General features: G+C 36.9%; 2 protein-coding genes across 3 annotated transcripts; both read left to right on the forward strand.

The window, feature by feature from the left end:
• The first annotated feature begins 73 nt into the window (after window positions 1-73).
• LOC113765305 (rRNA-processing protein EFG1) lies at window positions 74-4,859 on the forward strand. Its single transcript, XM_027309434.1, has 8 exons — window positions 74-238; window positions 1,452-1,581; window positions 1,684-1,811; window positions 2,358-2,496; window positions 3,068-3,182; window positions 3,899-3,962; window positions 4,043-4,324; window positions 4,624-4,859. The coding sequence occupies exons 1-8, from the start codon at window positions 83-85 to the stop codon at window positions 4,627-4,629; spliced, it is 1,020 nt and encodes a 339-aa protein (XP_027165235.1). The 5' UTR covers window positions 74-82; the 3' UTR covers window positions 4,630-4,859.
• A 642-nt stretch (window positions 4,860-5,501) lies between these two features.
• LOC113764569 (alpha-mannosidase I MNS4) lies at window positions 5,502-17,061 on the forward strand. Of its 2 annotated transcripts, none has more exons than XM_027308501.1 (17): window positions 5,502-5,746; window positions 6,919-7,038; window positions 7,128-7,220; window positions 7,889-7,975; window positions 8,449-8,539; window positions 9,319-9,374; window positions 10,190-10,262; window positions 11,021-11,130; window positions 12,146-12,196; window positions 12,470-12,558; window positions 12,684-12,765; window positions 12,877-12,990; window positions 13,611-13,690; window positions 14,299-14,434; window positions 14,691-14,761; window positions 15,001-15,247; window positions 16,202-17,061. In XM_027308501.1, exons 1-17 carry the CDS (start codon window positions 5,606-5,608, stop codon window positions 16,460-16,462), a joined length of 1,902 nt encoding a protein of 633 aa, XP_027164302.1. In that variant the 5' UTR covers window positions 5,502-5,605; the 3' UTR covers window positions 16,463-17,061. The 2 variants fall into 2 exon arrangements, with proteins under 2 accessions (XP_027164302.1, XP_027164303.1); XM_027308502.1 differs by having other exon boundaries at window positions 15,001-15,241.
• Window positions 17,062-17,190: the final 129 nt, after the last annotated feature.

A 17,190-nucleotide genomic window follows, 5' to 3' on the forward strand; every position in this document is an offset into this window, starting at 1 on the left:
TTCCCGTAATTAGTATTACTACTTATTACTAGTTCATCTCCCACCACTATAGTAAATTTTTTAGCTTCGGCGAAGAAGAGGAATGGCGCACGGAGGCTACGGCAAGCGCCGAGTAGCCCAGCGGCAGCAACAAGCCGGCCGCCGCCGACCAAAGTCCCTCGCCGTCGATAAGAAAACGAAACCTAAATCCGTCTCCCTCAAAAACCAAGTTCGTTCCATTGAACGCATGCTCCGCAAAGTACTCACTTTCTCTCTTCTCTCACATACACTAAGAAACGCGGACTCATGTATGGCAATTGTTATGAATTATTGGTTAATTGCTTGCTGATGGAATATAAAACCGTCTTTTTTTTCCCTTCTGATTTTCTAGCTGTCGTTTTTGTGGGTTTTATTTGAAAATGTGAAAAGAAAAAAGTTTATTTAGGGAGGAAGAGAAGGGGTATTGGATTCTTGATAGTGTGGCAGCTTGGCTTATTGTTCTATTTATGAAATTCTTGAAGAAATGTGTAGTTGTGGTCTTTAGAAGTGCCTTTCTGATTGAAGTTCACTATTCTGCTGCTTGTGTTCATTATAGAGATCAGCAGAAATGTAATGAAGTTTGAACTTTGGCTTTTTAGCTTACTCGTGGTTTTGAAAAAGGTAAAAAAGCAGAGAAAATAATGATGGGGTTTATATACTCCTACCATTGCCATAGTGAGGAAAAGTACCCTTAGGTTATTGCGAGGAAAAGTACACTTAGGTTATTGCTCTATATGGAGCTACTGCCAAAGACTTAGCTGTTGTATGAGTTTTCAAATTTGTAGTAGCATAAAACTTCTGCCGGTTTACCTTTTTCCATCAAAAGGATAGGATAAGTAAATGTGGCTAATTTGTGGAAATTGTAAAGTTTGTTCGACATTTGAGATGCTAGCACTGCTGAAAATCTAACATTCTTAATAGCACTGATAAAATCCCCTAGCATCATTTTGTATACTCGGGCCCTTGGTTGTTTTTTTCGAGAATTTGTTTTCTTTTCTTGCATTTTGCAAAGACACATATTGGTCTTGTGTTGTGCACATGGGGGCATATAAGGCTTCAATGTATATTAGCCTAGGCAATGCTGTAGCATTTTTTCCTCGAGTCTGCCTTCCACAATTTCAAAAATTTCTGTTCATTACTGACATGGTGATCATAGAGTGCACTTGTAGAATGCTGCATTAGCTACATCTTGGATATGTAGCTTAATTAGGTGGGGTTTCTCTATTATTCCTTACAGATCATTTTGTAGCATAACAGAACTACTACGCATGAAGATGTTATTCTGGCATCATTTGGTGCCTTTTCCATCATTTTCTTCATTGGCCATGCTTCTGCCTCCTCCTCTTTTCAATTTAGGGGTTTGATTTGTAGATTAATGCTACATAGTTCTTGCTGCTTGATGAGAAGGATATCATTTCCACTGATATGTTCAGGATCTCCCACCAGAAGTTAAAGAAGCCCAAGAAAAGAAGTTGGATGGACTCAAGAAACAACAAGAGAATCTCAATCGTCTGGCTGTGGAACGTAAAATATTCCTCCGCAACAGGAAGATCAAGTTTTTTGGTAAAAAGTGCCTTCCATTATTCAGCTTGATACTTCTTTCAAGTCTTATGAACTTTTGTAACTTCGATGATTGACTTTGGAACCTCGAATATGCGCACGTAGAGAGAAGAAAGATCGAGAGGAGGGTAAGGCGATTGGAAAAGCAGCAGCGCGGTTTGTCTGGTCAACCCCAGGAAGCGGAGCTTGCTAAGCAACTTTCTAAATTGAAAGAAGATCTTGAATATGTCCGTGTAAGTGTTGGTATTGCTTGCAATTTCTATGGATTCCAAGATTATTAGCAATGTGATTTTTAAGGTCAAAGCATAATGACCAACCTTTATTATGCATTTGTAATCTCTTTGCATTAAGCTTATTGTCAAACTTCTTTTTTAAACTTGTGATTCCATATCCATGTCTCAAAAGGGTATATAAGAAGAACTATTAAAAGGCTTAATATTTTTTTCGTCTTTTGTTGGATGGATTCTCTATATCAATGTATGTAGTTGACAGAGCTTTGAATGAGCAGTAAGATATTTTCTATCATGTGCCTGAATTAGGTTTACTATGTGTAAATTTTTCAATCGGATCTTTGGCTTTTATGGTGGCTTATGACTAATTTGTTAAATCTAACAACCACTTGGGTGGGTGAGAATCATGGATTACCCAATCTTTGTTGATGAAAAATCTGACTGGCTGGGCATTAGTTGGAATTAGAATTTTGAGTGTCAAGATTTAGCTCTTTTCTTTTCCTAATCAAGGAATTTGATCTCTATTTTTTGTGTTGATTTAAACTGCAGTTCTTTCCCAAGACTGAGAATTATGTACCTCTGTTTATGGGAGGGGAAGATGAGGAAATTGTTGAAAAAAGAAATAGACTACGTAAAGTGATAAAGGACAATCTAATTGCGGCGGCAGCAAGTGGCAAGGATTTGGAAGGTAGTCTTTTCTACTCCTATTTGTAGTTCATTCCACTGGCTCATGATGTTCCTTTGTGAAGTTTTGGCTTTTCTCCTCCCTTGTTTGGGGAAAAGTAGAAAGAAACTTGAAAACTTCAATCTTTGAAATTTTGAATTTGGAAATCATTGAAAACTAGAGAAAAGTAGTCTGATCCATATCATGTTCTGTCTTATATGGACCTAACAGTACCCATGGGAAGTTTGTTGTATTACCAAGGATTGAGGATTTAAATTTTATGTGGTGTGTAATCTCCTGGAATAGTTCATAAATAGATAGAATGGTAGTTGAATTTATCCTATTAACCACTAATTCAATGATGTTATATAATTCTATGATTTGTGGAATACAATTTGAGATATTGATCCTGATAGATGCATATTCTTGTAAAACCCTCTATTTTTCAGGTATTACACCTTTTTTTCTCTCTGTATGCGTGTGTGGCATTGGGGTTTTTTTTTTGGGTTTTGATTTTTTTTGTTGGGGGGGGGGGGGGGGGGGGAAGAGGTGGGAAACTGCAATTGATCTTCTTAACTTGAACATGGTCAAACAGAGACAGGTAGTGAGGACGATGGGCTTCTAGATCCAAGTGAGGATGATTTCTTTTTGTCTGGAAGCTCAAGTGATGATGCTGATGCAGATGATGAATGGACAGATAAAAGTAACAGGTACTCTTTACATATCTATGGTGGATGTGGTTTCAAAATTTTTCATTTTGATCATAAGCATAATGTGGACCCTGCACAGAAAATTACAACTGTAACCTCCTTTTAGATGCTGCATAAGTTTTGGGATTGTTACTATAGAAACAGTTTAAAGCATCATTAATTAACATGAAACCTTGGAAAGCTAAATTGCTTGATTCGGCCATGAATAATGCTCCATGTGCATCTGATATCCAGTGGCTACAGTATGCCAATTTTTTTAAAAGTTTGCAAAATTTTTGGATGAACTATTATCACATGGATGAAATATTTTTGCCTGCGTAATGTGTGTGAAGTTGAGAAGTACAATATGATTCCAGGAGTTTTGTCAAGCTAGGTGCTGATAATTTAGGAGTAACTGTATATACCATTATATTCCGCACAAATGGTTACTGCACTACTGCTTACTACTTGGAACTTGTTTTAGGCTTCAATGTAAGATTCCCTTTGTTTCAGTCTGAAAATTTTTTCCCCTCAGCATACGAGTGTAAATAGACAGAAGATATATGAAAATATAGAAATGCTCTGCATACCCTCTATATGAGCCCTCAAATATTTTTTTGTTGCACGCTCGCTCTCCCAACGCTCATATGCTGTCCACACATTGGTCACTTTGGAATGGTGAATTATTAGCAGACTTATCCTAGGTACCCTCTTAATGTCAAAATATTGCTCTTCAGGGAACAAGCTTCTAGTGCCTCTGGGATAGCAGCATCTGGCATGTCTAGTGATGAAAGGAATCAGGTTTTAATAGAGCTTTGCTTTTACTTTTAGATGCTAGGAATGTCAAGGTGGTAACTATCTTTGTTATCGTACTGATTCAGAGACAGATTTCTGCTCGTGCTTTGATGCCTCCACCTAGGCCATCAAAGAAATCATTTTCTGGGTCATCAAATGACAGAAGATTTGGAGGGTCTTCGAGTAGGAAATCAAAACCAACTTTAAGAAAGCCCGAAATGTCCACATCTAGCAATACGTCAAATAGCATAGGGTACAGAAAGCGAGGATTGTCAGATCCACAAACTGGCAACAGTGATAACATAAGTTGCAACTCTGATGCTCGAAAGCCTCGAAGGAAGAGGAGACCTAAGAAGAAAAAACAGCAGGTAAGACATGCTAGCTCTGCAACTCATCAGTTTACTCAGTATGGTATTGTGTTTTGCCATTGTAGTACATGCATTCTCAAGTGGCACTGGGCTGACCGAGTCGCTATTTGTTGCCTGATGCATACGTGGTGTACTAATGATTAGCAATGTGTATGTGTGTGTAATTTTTGGACATTCTGGTTTTGATCATCTGCTAATACAAGACGTCAGAATTCTTTTCAATTATCTTTAAGAATACTCTTTGATATGCTCCACGTGCTGGTTCTGGCTAATTTGATCTGCTATTTGCTTGCTCACAGGTATGAGAAGCTGGTTGATGATTATGCAGTACTTAAAGATTTTGAAAGCTTTGTCTTAACCATTGATAGTCTTCTCCTTCTTCTTCCCAATCATAGAAGGCAGATGGGATCATTCGCAGTTGGTGTTCTGTTGTGCAAAAAGTTTCATTTCCGTAAATGACTTGTCTGTTCAAGATCTGTTTTTAACTAATCAATTTTTATCTTGAAATCGTGGTATACTTTGTTTGCCCTTGTAATATGGAGCATTAACCAAATACAAGTCCCGTCAATAGGACTGAAAATTTGCTCTGCCTTTCTCTGACGCTTGAAGTCCAATTGAAATTTCTCTTAAAAACTCTAAACAAGAAACGCTCGTTAAATGAATCCCTCTTAAAACATTTTGTTCGAGTTGTTATTTTTATTCAAAAATTTTTACGTTTCTCATAAACACAATACTATACGTATAAAAACTTTAAAAAATAACAATTAAAACGGCTGTTCTTACAATACTATACGTATAAAAATTTTAAAAAATAACAATTAAAACGAAAGTTAGCTCATGTCATATACTAAAAATGCAAATTATTCAAACTTTTCATCTTCAGTGTATTTCTGTTGTCCTAAATGCAGCAAGAAAACTCGTGTACTTAACTCTCGAAAGTGTTGAATCTACATACGACACGATACATTCTCCGATAGTTCGAGGCACTGTGTAGATTTCAGTATCACCAGTCACCACCAGCCAGGACCATGCCGTCTCCGGCGGTTTCCCGGTTATTCTTTATGCTGATGACCAGAAAAATCTCCTAATGTAACACCCTTTTGGCTTCTTCCAGGTGCGACTTGGAGATTTAAATTACATAATTACCCTCAACAAGAAACAAAAATTCCACCCCACCTAAAACCCCAACTACAGCGTACAAGATGATAAGTACTGCTGCACGAGCAGCAGCACTTTAACAGAAAAGGAAACAGGTCGCCGGTGGGTGGGGGGGAGAGAAGAATGGAAGCACCGAAAAGAATGGTGCAAATTTGGATGCTAATTTTAGGAGCTGTAATAATTTATTCGGACGACCACATTTTTGTTCGCAGAACATTCTCCGAAAGTGTTACTGCTGAGGAAGCCAAGCAGCTCAGAGATGAGGTACGCCCTCCAATTCCACCCACACAGATCACACACACACAAACACACTGATATCTGTTTACTGACAATCAATTTTTAGATTCTTTTTCTGATGAATGATCACTGATTCCTTTCACCTCAGGTTAGAAATAGGTAGAAAGGCTGATCTTTTATTCCCGAAAACATCAGTTTATGTTATTTTATTTATGGGGCGCTACCATTCAGAATTTTATGAGGGATAAACCTTTCAGGTTAGGATTTTGATTCGGATGCTGTGGGCGAATTGGGGAATCAGATGGAAAAAGGCCACGTTTAAAGTAAAGGAAGGGAGCGTGGGGGAAAAGAAAGAAAGAGGGTGTGAAAAAGAATTGATTTTTATGTACTTTGTGGAAAATGGATGTGTAATTCACTTGGATGGAATGCAAGGGGAATGTCCATCTTCTTTCTAATGATTTTGGGCAGTTAGCAACAACCTTTTGTTGCTAGTTCGAGTTTTCCCGTTGCCTAAAAGAATAAATGAAACTTTCGATCAAATAAATGAGGTTTGATTAAAAAAAAAAAACTGGGGGCCGGGGTTTGCATGAAATACAAGGTGATGCAATTCCTGAATCGACTTTTCATGTTTCATATAGGTCCATCAAGAGTTTGAATTTGATTGTTGAATTATGTATGCTTTATATCTTTCACGCTAAAGGAAATTGGAGAATGTTTTCTTATTTATGCTGTGTTAAATTGTGAAATTTGAAAAATTCTTCCAAGTTAGGATTTTTATTAGGATTGTTTGTGCAACTTGAAAGTGTATGAAAGAAAGTCATTTTCGTTTTTAAAATTCTTTTCATGGAAGAACAGATGAGAAATGAAAGCATAGCTCTGTCCAAGGAATCTGTCAATAACTCTCTTCCCTGTGATAATTGTTTTGGTGTGCTTCCCTTGTTGCATGTTCAGTATTTTGTTGCTCATTTATTTTTTTTCTGGCAGCTACAGAAATATATACAAAAACCACACATTCCCTCCACTTCCGCCTATATTAAAAAAAAAAAAAAAAAAAATCACTTCAGTAGAATAACCAAAATTGGTACTTTAGTTTACTGAAACTTGTTCTCTCTCTCTCTCTCTCTCTCTCTCTCTCTCTATAAATACCCTAGGCTATGGGCTTGATGTTCTCATGAATGAACTTTTCATGTTTGGTGTAGGTTCGAGAAATGTTCTATTATGCATTTGATGGATATATGGAGCATGCTTTTCCTCGTGATGAGTTAAAGCCATTATCTTGTGAAGGTGAAGATACACTCGGTGGCTATGCCTTGACACTGGTAAGAAGTCATGTTTTCTTGATTCATGTAATTCCTTTTTGCACTGACAATCCTGCTCCTTATTCTGGATTGTCTTGCTGTTATCACAGATTGATTCCTTGGACACCTTGGCTTTACTTGGTGACCGTGAACGCTTCACTGATTCTGTTGAATGGATTGGTAAAAATCTTCGGTTTGATATTGTGAGTATGGATAGTGTTATTTTGTGGGAAAATGGATGCATCTTTTTTTTTTCCCTTCTTGTTTGTTGTTTCTCCACTGCTATTTTTAAAACATGCAAGAAAGATTACTGGGTTGTAAATGCTATTCCAGTGGCACTGAATGTTTTAGAAAGTATATGCTTGACATGCTTTTCTAAATGCCATGATTTGGTTTAGTTGGCTGTTATGCATCTATTTTGAGGATGGATGAATTCTTCAAATTTTTGTTTTAGTGAGAGTAAATAATTCTGAGATGCATCATTTTTCCAATAGTGTCCCAGGTTCTTCTAAGACATTACTCTATCTCTTGTAAACACTATCAGATGGGATTGTTGAAGCAAGAGATATTTCTGCTGATTTTTATAACTGAAGTTGTTATTTTAAATGAGATGGGATTGAAGTTGTCTCACTTTGATGAGAAATAATGACTTTTTTTTATCAATCAGTTGATATGTCAGCATTTTGTGCTATAGTATGATGGTGATGCCAATGAAGATTGTTGTTGATGTCATGCCATTAACAATATGGAGTTTACCTTTAATTCTTTGTTAACTTGACATTTTTTCCCTTCCTGGAGCAGCTTGATATATTGCTTTTCTTCCTATTTGAAGTTGTTCTAAAATTTGAATTTTTTTGGGTTGTATGTGCAGAACAAGACAGTATCTGTGTTTGAAACAACAATCCGCATCCTTGGAGGTTTACTTTCTGCTCACCTTATTGCAAGTGATTATAACACGGTATTGCAGATTAATGGTCTTTATGGATTTGCCTCTCTACAAGTTTCAAGTTGGTTGTTGTTTTCTGCTCTTGAACAATACATTATCCTGATAATATCTTAATTAGCTGGTTCCCAACTTATGCACATGAAAAAGCACAGATATATGGTTGTCAAATGGTGCATCCCTATAAACTGCATTAAAAGGGGAAATTGTGATCATGATGCTATACTTGGGTAATTTATATGCTTTCACCCTCTGATGCTTTACAGCTTCCCCTAACACATAAGAACTGGTAACAAGCTGGACCATAAAAGCATAAAAAATGGAATAGGAGGATGGTTCATATAGAAAACAGAACAATCTTGTTGGAATGATCGGTTGGTATGTCTAGAGATCCATTCTTTCATGATGGAATTTACTTTCAGAGTCCTGTGGTGAGATAGTTCTATTTCTTTCTGAAGTTTTCAGCTTATGACCTTTGGCACTTTCAGGGCATGAGAGTCCCTTCCTATGATGGTGAATTGCTCGACCTGGCAGAAGATTTGGCACGAAGGGTGCTACCTGCATTTGATACTCCTACAGGTATCACAGCCAGAATAGTATGGTGTTCATAGAATAATCTATGAAAACTGCTACAAGATGCTGCTTCTGGGTATTTTGGCTTTATGATCTATAGACGTACTTGTACCTTCTTAGTTTGTAGACATTTTCCCCCGTACCTGATGCTTATTGCTTGTAAGCAAATGCTAGTGTTTCCAATATAATGGCCTGTGATGGACTTGTAAGGAATAGGGGAAGTATACAATTCACCTAATAAATGTTTAGTTTTTTAGGTACTATATCTTTTTACTTTTTGTGTATTTGAATCTGTATGGTATGTGCTCTAGGTTGGTAATTTTCATGGATTGCATTTTTTAGCTGTGTCATGCAATATATAAGAAAAGACATAGATGACAACCCGTGCATGTGTGTTGTTAATTTATTTTGTGAACAATACATGGGATATGTACTATGTTGGTAAATTTCATGGATTCCATTATTTAGCTATATTTTGCAGAATATAAGAAAAGACATAGATGACAGACAAAATTTTTTGCCCTCTGCCTGTGTGTTATTAGTTTGTTTTGTGAAAAGGTGTTGAATTTGTACTTAGAAGTTGGCCATTATCAAAGTGGTTTCTTTCTTGAGACCTTGACATGTCTCCAAGGTTTGCCATTCTAATGTGAAATTTGATGTTCTTTGACTCTGGCTTTCTTGACTTGTATTCAGATTTTACTTTTTTTTAATTGGCTGTTGAATTTCTTCTTTTTAGAGAAACAAAGCTTCTCTTATCTGACCTTTTCAAGGTACTCATGCTACAGGAATTCCATTTGGATCTGTCAATCTAGTTCATGGAGTGGATGAAAATGAAAGCAAGGCAAAGCCTCTTTGTACTTTCTTTGCCCTTTTGAAGCATGAGCTTTGTATTTGTTTGTTGTTTAGCAACATAGATCCATGTCGAATATGTAACTAGTGTTAAAGACAATTGATGATGTGGAACCATTTCCCACGAGTGAATTTGGATGTTTATCCTTGCTTGACATACTCTCACAACCATAAACCATTTGATATGCCCCTGTCGACAGTGGTGCATGTACATTCTTAAAGTCCTTTGGGCTAGATAGTTCAGGAAAACTTGTCCACTGCCAGGAAATAAAATGGAAAATGTAACAAACAGAAAAGGTTATACCATGGGCAAGTCATATGATTTATTTGTTTATTTATTTATCTTTGCACTTCCAAAATTGTAGCACCTCTCAACTCCTACCACTGGGGCCTGTAGTTCTGAGTAGTCAGTCAGATTCCTGCTCTTTAAATGTGATGACTGTGTTGAAGCTTAGTTTGACATTCCTCTGGAGTTTTTTGAGACTTCACTTTGAATTATTTTATGATCCATATTATAGATAATGGACATTATCAACCATCGAATACATCGAAATTATAATGGGAAATTATAATGGGGAGTAGTAAACTGATATTCTCCGAAATTGAGTGTGCCTGTGTCTGATTTGAAAACTATGTAATGTGACCTTAGACATAGAACTTTGTTGGAATATTGGATTTGGTGAATATGATGGAATGATGTGATTGACTTCTCTTGGTTTTGCAAAACCATGAATTCTTTTCAGGCTTTCGTGTTTAATATCTGATGGTAAATTATCTGACGTTTGAGTTTCTTGCCTTCTTAATTAGATAACATCAACAGCTGGTGGTGGGACTTTGACACTAGAATTTGGGGTGCTTAGTCGCTTAACAAATGATCCCAGTAAGTATGAAAGTTGCTATTATTCCTGTGTCTAAGTTCCATATCAGCTTGTAATCTCTTTGAGCATTTGAGTTGGCCTCTTGACATAGGCTGTTGGTTGAATGCTCTATACATGTTAGAATGTATTACTTTGGGACTCGTGTCTAGTTTTTGTCACCTGAACTGGTTGGAAACTTGGGAACACTCCAGTGGCTTGATTATTAGATATCTGATGAAGAAAGGAAAGATGCCACAGGTTGCATTATAGGTACATGGAAGCAGATCAGAAGGAACTTGAAAGGGCATAGATTATATATGCAGAATTATACCTTGGTTTCTTCTGCTTGTGAATATAAAGAGAAGCATGTATATGTAATTGCATGTGTGCACCTTACTAGTATACAATTGTACAGAATTTGATTATAGTGATGTCAGGAGTCAAGATTTAAATTATGACAGAATAAGTAGGGTTTGGAAATCATGTCACAATTTCCTTTCAACACTTTTCCTTCTCTATGAACATGAAATGCTTCATGCTAATATCTCTTGGTTATGGCTGTCTGATTGGATATATTACCATTTCGCTAAGATGTTGATCAAATAAGTAGATGCTGTTACCTGAACCATGGTCCAAGCATCAGGATTGATCTTATAGTCTTGAACTCTAGTGAAAGTAGCTTCTCCCATCAACAAGTGGATTTCGGATGGCTTTTTTTTTTTTGGTTTCATTCTCCTACTCTTTGATAAGTTTTGACTGTTCTTATCTCAATGATATGCAGTATTTGAGCAAGTTACAAAGAATGCTGTTATGGGCATATGGGCTCGCCGCTCAAAAATTAACCTAGTTGGTGCTCATATAGATGTTTTTTCTGGTGAATGGACTCAAAAGGTTATTTTCCTTTTCACTGATTAAACTCTCAAGGAAGAGTTTTTCTTCTTTTCTTTTTTTTCTTTTCCCTTTGTACGATTTCAGATATTCCAACATTGAGTACCTATTATAATCAACAGAAACTGATAAATTTTGTAGTGATATGAAATTGGATAGTGTCATTTTTCATTTAATATGCTTGTGGAGTGAATGCAGTTGATATTTGAAGCAGGCCTGAGAGAGAGCTTCTATATACCTATTACCTTCATCCTACAATTGTTCTGCCCCACATATTTACTAGCTTTGAATATTTTGTCTCATAGGATGTCATCTGTTAACTATGCAATTATCATTGGTCCGATTGACAACCATACTTTAGCACTTTGTACTTGTAATATAGCAGAGTTTCTTGAAGTCTATTTTTCTTGATGTATGATACTTTAGTTTTCACATAATTCAATTTTCAGGTTTTAGAAGATCCTTGTGGGTTATGAACCATGTAGTTGTTTATGCTACAAGTGTGTTGTTTTTTTTTCCATCTTTCTGTTGATGCAAACTTCTTGGGCTCTCTCACTACTTGCATCTGTGGTTCTTTGTTCACGTATCCTTTTTTTTTTCCCCCAAAGAAAAGATGTACAGTTTCAAAACTACCATTTCTGGTAGATTATGCAAATGTCTGGATGAATTTGCCCAATACTTGAGGCATGCCATGCTGTTTCTTTTGTCTTATCCTGATTGTAGGGAGATAGTGTAAATCTTTGCATTTATTTATTTATTTATTTTTGGATTTCTGGTTATCTAGTGAATCATTGAAACCATAAGGTGTCAAATCTGTGATGCAACCATAAGACCTGAACATGATCAGGTCAAATGATACAAGTGGAGCACAATCTGAATGCATTGGGCTTGACTTTATAGTTCAGTTTTGCTGGCACAGTTGATAACCTGTTGCTTCTAGTTGTAAATGGTTTTCTTGTAAATTTGTACTTCATATTTACCTTGTGATATAATTAAAACTTTTTTTTAAAATTTTCAGGATGCTGGAATAGGAACAAGTATAGACTCTTTCTATGAGTATCTCCTAAAGGTGCTTTTCACTTAGGTTTAAATGTCAGTAACTGCTTTATTAGTATGAAATAAATGTTATATCCACAAGGGCCTTGTCCTGAATTGTATCCACAAGTATTTTTCATCCTTTTTCACATATACAATGAAGAAAATAGTTTATTTATCCTTTTACTGGATTTCAGTTTACTCTTGCTGATAAATGATTTTGTTGACGATGAATTTGAGATTTTGATATGTATGGATAAATATTATATCTTTGTCTAGTGATATATCTCCCTGTGACTGACTTCAGGCATACTTGCTCTTTGGGGATGAGGAGTACATTTTCATCTTTCAAGAAGCTTACAGGGCTGCTATGCACTATCTTTACAATGACCCTTGGTAAATAATGTGGATAAGATGCATAATTTTCTAGAACTTATCTTCAGTCTTTGTTCATTTTTATTTTCTAATCTTCAGTTTCATGTCTGAAGCCCCTCAAAAAGTCGGTTTTGAAACTTTTATAGGTATGTGGAAGTAAATATGAATTCTGCTGCACTTGTATGGCCATTATTTAACAGTCTGCAGGCGTTCTGGCCAGGCCTCCAGGTAAAGTGATTTGTGTTGCATCTGCATCTAAATGGCTGGAAGTAGGAAGAAATCCTTCTTCAGTTCCTTCTTCAGTAGGAGTAAGAAAATTAATTTTGTTCTCTCTGGAAGGTTCTAGCTGGGGATATTGAACCAGCTATTCGTACACATGCTGCATTCTTTAGTGTTTGGAAAAGATATGGCTTCACTCCTGAGGGTTTTAATCTAGCCACACTTAGTGTTCAGGTATGTGAATATCTGAACCTTTCAGTGATATTATATGTTGCTTAATAACCTGTTATAGCTGTATCTATTCAGCTGGCGCAAACACCAAATTGCCAATTAAGTCTTGAGTGACGACACTTAAATTTTTTATTGCATTTGATTGTATTGCACGTTCTTGTTGTAAAGAGAAATAGTTTTGGTTTAGTGGAAGCATGCCTTGTTATTTAATGAAGACCCGAGATTGGTCTTACATCTTCAGTTTTAAAGCGACCTAAAGATGAGGCAAGATCCTTCAGGAATAGCCTAAAGGTGTTGAGACTCAACTGATGTTTCACAAAATGATGTTGCTACAATGCTCAAGTGCTAAGAAAGAATAAAATTTTTAGAAATAAGAGACAAATCTTTCTCTTTACCAAATGGGCTGTGGTGAAATTTAAAGCAACCAGTTCATACAACACGAGAAGATGAAACAGCACTGATTTCTTTAGTAGATTCTAACTTCAAGCTGCAAATATTATTGTTGCTCAATTAATGTCTTAGTGTTCATCTTTCCTTTTTCATTATTTGTTTTTGCACTAGTTTTGTCTATAACATCCCTCCTCCTAACATAGTGGACTTGAATTTTTTATGCATGGTTATAGCGAGGTCAGAAAAGCTATCCACTGAGGCCAGAATTGATTGAGAGCACATATTGGCTGTACAAAGCTACGCGGGATCCCAGGTTTTCTCTTCATCTTTGATTAAATTGTTATTTTTTCATCCCTTGTGCATTAGTACCATGTACTTCGGACAAAAAAATTAAAAAAAACCTTGCTGAAGCTGTAAAGAGTATTCATACTTGTCCTGACTGCAACATGTGAATAAGAATGCTTAATTTGGAAAAGGTTAGTCTTTTGTGAGGTTTTTCCCCTGCGTCACTTGCAGATTGAATACTGTCACAGACACACACCAACACGCGCACACATGCCCTCACTCACTCTCTCCCTCCCTCCCTCCCTCCCTCCCCCCTCCGCCCTTATATCCATTCTTTTTGTCCCCTGCAGTATCTGGGGTTAGCGATGGTCTGTATGTCCATACAGTAAGGATAAATATGACCTCGGCTGACTGTAGTTTCAACATGGAAATTCAGTTTATTACCCATGTAATGGAGTGGATGAATATCTGTGTCCTTGAGACCTGACACCTGCTATGTTTTTTTACCTTCCAGTTAAACTCAAGCTTTCAACAAGACAAGGAACCCATTTTTCCAGTTTCAGTGCTCTACAAGTTCCATCAATGTTGTTCATATATATATATTGAAATGACTAAGATGTTGAAAATCCATTTCAGGTATCTCGATGCTGGAAGGGATATGCTAGCTAGCCTGCAGTATGGTGCTCGATGCACTTGTGGATATTGCCATATTTCAGATGTTGAGTTCCACACACAAGAAGATCATATGGAAAGCTTCTTCTTGGCAGAGACGGTAAGTACCTTTTCATTAAAGAATCTTCAGATGGTAGTAATCATAAGACATTTGTCATATCTGTCCTCTTTCATGGTGATCACTACTGTTAAACGTGGATGAGAAATTCTTGATAATTTTATGAAACATATATTGGCATTACTGTATGCTTATAAAATACATGTATACCATGTATCTAAGCACTTTATGTGTATTTTTTCATTTCTTTATGTTTGCTTCTCTCACTTTCTTATTTAATGTTGCACCATACATTCAGGTTAAATATTTGTGGCTCCTTTTTGATTTGGCTGCTGGTCCGGATAACCTCATTGAGAATGGTCCATACAAGTATGTTTCCTGAACAGGTTGCCTTTGAGAAGATTATCCACTTTAATCTGTTTGACCTACAGCTAATACATCAGATGTGGCCAAAGGCATATTGTCATTAAATACTAAATTCTATTGCCAAATTAATAAACATGAAAATCATATTGGAATTTCTCACTCCTTGTTGACATTGGAAGCAGGACTGTTTGTTATTATTTCTTTGAGTCCATGCTACAAACATAATGAAAATTCAACTACAGGTACATTTTCAGTACAGAGGGCCACTTATTGCCCATGACTCCACAAATATCTCTAGTACGGGAACATTGCTTATACTTTGGAGCATACTGTAGAAGCAGCAACCTGAGACTGGAGACCAATATTTCAGGTATTGCAAAAAAACCTGGGGAAACTAATCACAGCAAGACCTACTCATGTCCTGGTCCGACTTGTTCCTTGTCACGCTTCACACCTCAGAGCTCACCCACAATTTCAGGATTGGTAAAGGTCTGGAGTTTATATCTTTTTCAGGATTGGGCTTATGCTCTCTGGTTTCAAAACTATCTATGGGCCCATTTGTTTCCTTGTTTGCGTGGTTTCCTTCTTATCTATGCAACTGTCCTTACTCTGAACAGAGTGGCAATCAAACCTGTAACAAAATTTTCATTAGATTTACTTTATTTAGTATACTTGGTTAAACATTTAACAGGAAAAGGGACTATCATAAATGTGATTGCTTAGCAACTACTTTTTTCCCTGATTCGTAAAGCATTTGATGTGTGTTATGTCTTCCTTTCCTTTAATTAGAAGCACTTGACTCGTTGGTTTCTCCTGATCTAATGCGTATAGCAAGACTACAAAATCCTGATAGTTGATACTAATGTCTAAAAGTCCCAGTGGTCAGAGGAGGACTCTTAGAGTCTCCCCACTGCAAGGTTCAGGGTTCGAATCTTGAGCCTCATAGGTTTTTCGGGTGTTTTTTGGTTTTTGTGGGGGGGTTTGGGAGGACGCGGGGAGTTGTGGGTGGTTAAAAAAAATGATACTAATTTCTAAAAGTCAATCGAGAGATTATGGCTTGACATTTAAAGGGGTGCAAAAGATTTAGGGAGCTTTTGCTCTAGCCAGTTACCAAACAGGTTTAACTTCTGTAAGACGGTATATCCTCCAAAAATGTCTGACTCTTGCACCAAAGACTAGCTAATGTATCTGATGCCTGGTAAATATATGACAGGTTTTGGATCTTTTCCCGTTCATTATGTTCAGTTCATGTTTATTTGGTGTCACGTCTATTTAAATGGAGTTAATCCACTGCTTGTATGTTATTGTCGTAAAAGCCACAAATCTCATGATTAAGAAGCTGTAGGTTGTAAATCCGATAAGACATGCTTCTTGTATGTGTCTTGTATTATTATATGTTACTTACCTTCTGATATGCTGAGGCGGTATTGGATTGTGTAACAGGGATACTGTCCGGGTCTAACACATGGGCAAAGGTTTGGCATAAAATATGCAGCTTCAGCAGATGCAAATCTTCAAGATGAGTCTCCAACACAGAGACCGGCTGATGTGGTTCAGAGCCATTCACTTGTATTGGTGTCTAACCACAATGCTGACCAAGTTGATCATGAAAAAGATCAGGAATCTAGTGTTGACGGATCTGTAGTTGCCCAAGGAGAGGAGAGACAACAGGGGAAGTTGATCGAATTATTTGAAGGAAGATGAGTATACTGTCAGGGTCGTCCTGATCACACATATTTTCCTGCCAGCTCTTTTTTACTTTAAATCAGACATCACAATTGAGGGTTCAAGCTTCATCCAGAAGGTTGGCATGGGTCAGAGCTCCTTTGCGTGGGCCTGTTTTGAGCCTCGAACTGGAGTTCCGAGCAACACGGCAATTTTGCTCTTCCAGCTCGATGGAAAAACGAGCAGAAACAATTGTACATGATTTCGAGGGGAGGGATGAATTCTAACGATTAAATTCTTTCAGAACACTAACTTGACATGTTTAAGTGAAAATGTACTTGAAGGATTCTCAAGAAGCATGAGGGCTTTTGAGGAAACATAGTAGATGGACAGACAATAGTAGCTCAGGGTTTTACGAAGAAAGAAAAAAGATGATATGATAGCTCAGGTGACACAATCTTGCCCTTAATAGTTTCTGTACTGTTGTATGACTATTGCTCAGGGCCCAAAAACAACAGAATGTGGCCCTTTAGATTTATTTTCAGAGATTCGCAAATGTAGATTTGATAGGAAATGTGATGTAGGAGAGGCGCATTGCCTTGATCATAATGGTGCAATGTCTCGCGAGATTCCTCTAATTTTATGCTTACTACAATGGTGTTCATATATTGTCATTTACCTATTCCACTCTTCGTGTGTTCATAAATTTTGGTAATTGCAGAACTTCATAATCCTGTGTCTTCAATTCATAGATTGTGGAAGCTCAT

Source organism: Coffea eugenioides, chromosome 3 (assembly GCF_003713205.1).
Source record: "Coffea eugenioides isolate CCC68of chromosome 3, Ceug_1.0, whole genome shotgun sequence".
In the NCBI taxonomy this organism is placed as follows: Eukaryota; Viridiplantae; Streptophyta; class Magnoliopsida; order Gentianales; family Rubiaceae; genus Coffea; species Coffea eugenioides.

Coding starts and splice junctions, on each gene's coding strand:
- LOC113765305 (XM_027309434.1), top strand. CDS start 83: ATGGCGCACGGAGGCTACGGCAAGCGCCGAGTAGCCCAGCGGCAGCAA. Junction 1,582..1,683: donor CAGGAAGATCAAGTTTTTTG/GTAAAAAGTGCC, acceptor ATGCGCACGTAG/AGAGAAGAAAGATCGAGAGG. Junction 1,812..2,357: donor AAGATCTTGAATATGTCCGT/GTAAGTGTTGGT, acceptor TTTAAACTGCAG/TTCTTTCCCAAGACTGAGAA.
- LOC113764569 (XM_027308501.1), top strand. CDS start 5,606: ATGGAAGCACCGAAAAGAATGGTGCAAATTTGGATGCTAATTTTAGGA. Junction 12,197..12,469: donor TCTATGAGTATCTCCTAAAG/GTGCTTTTCACT, acceptor GACTGACTTCAG/GCATACTTGCTCTTTGGGGA. Junction 12,559..12,683: donor TATCTTTACAATGACCCTTG/GTAAATAATGTG, acceptor AAACTTTTATAG/GTATGTGGAAGTAAATATGA.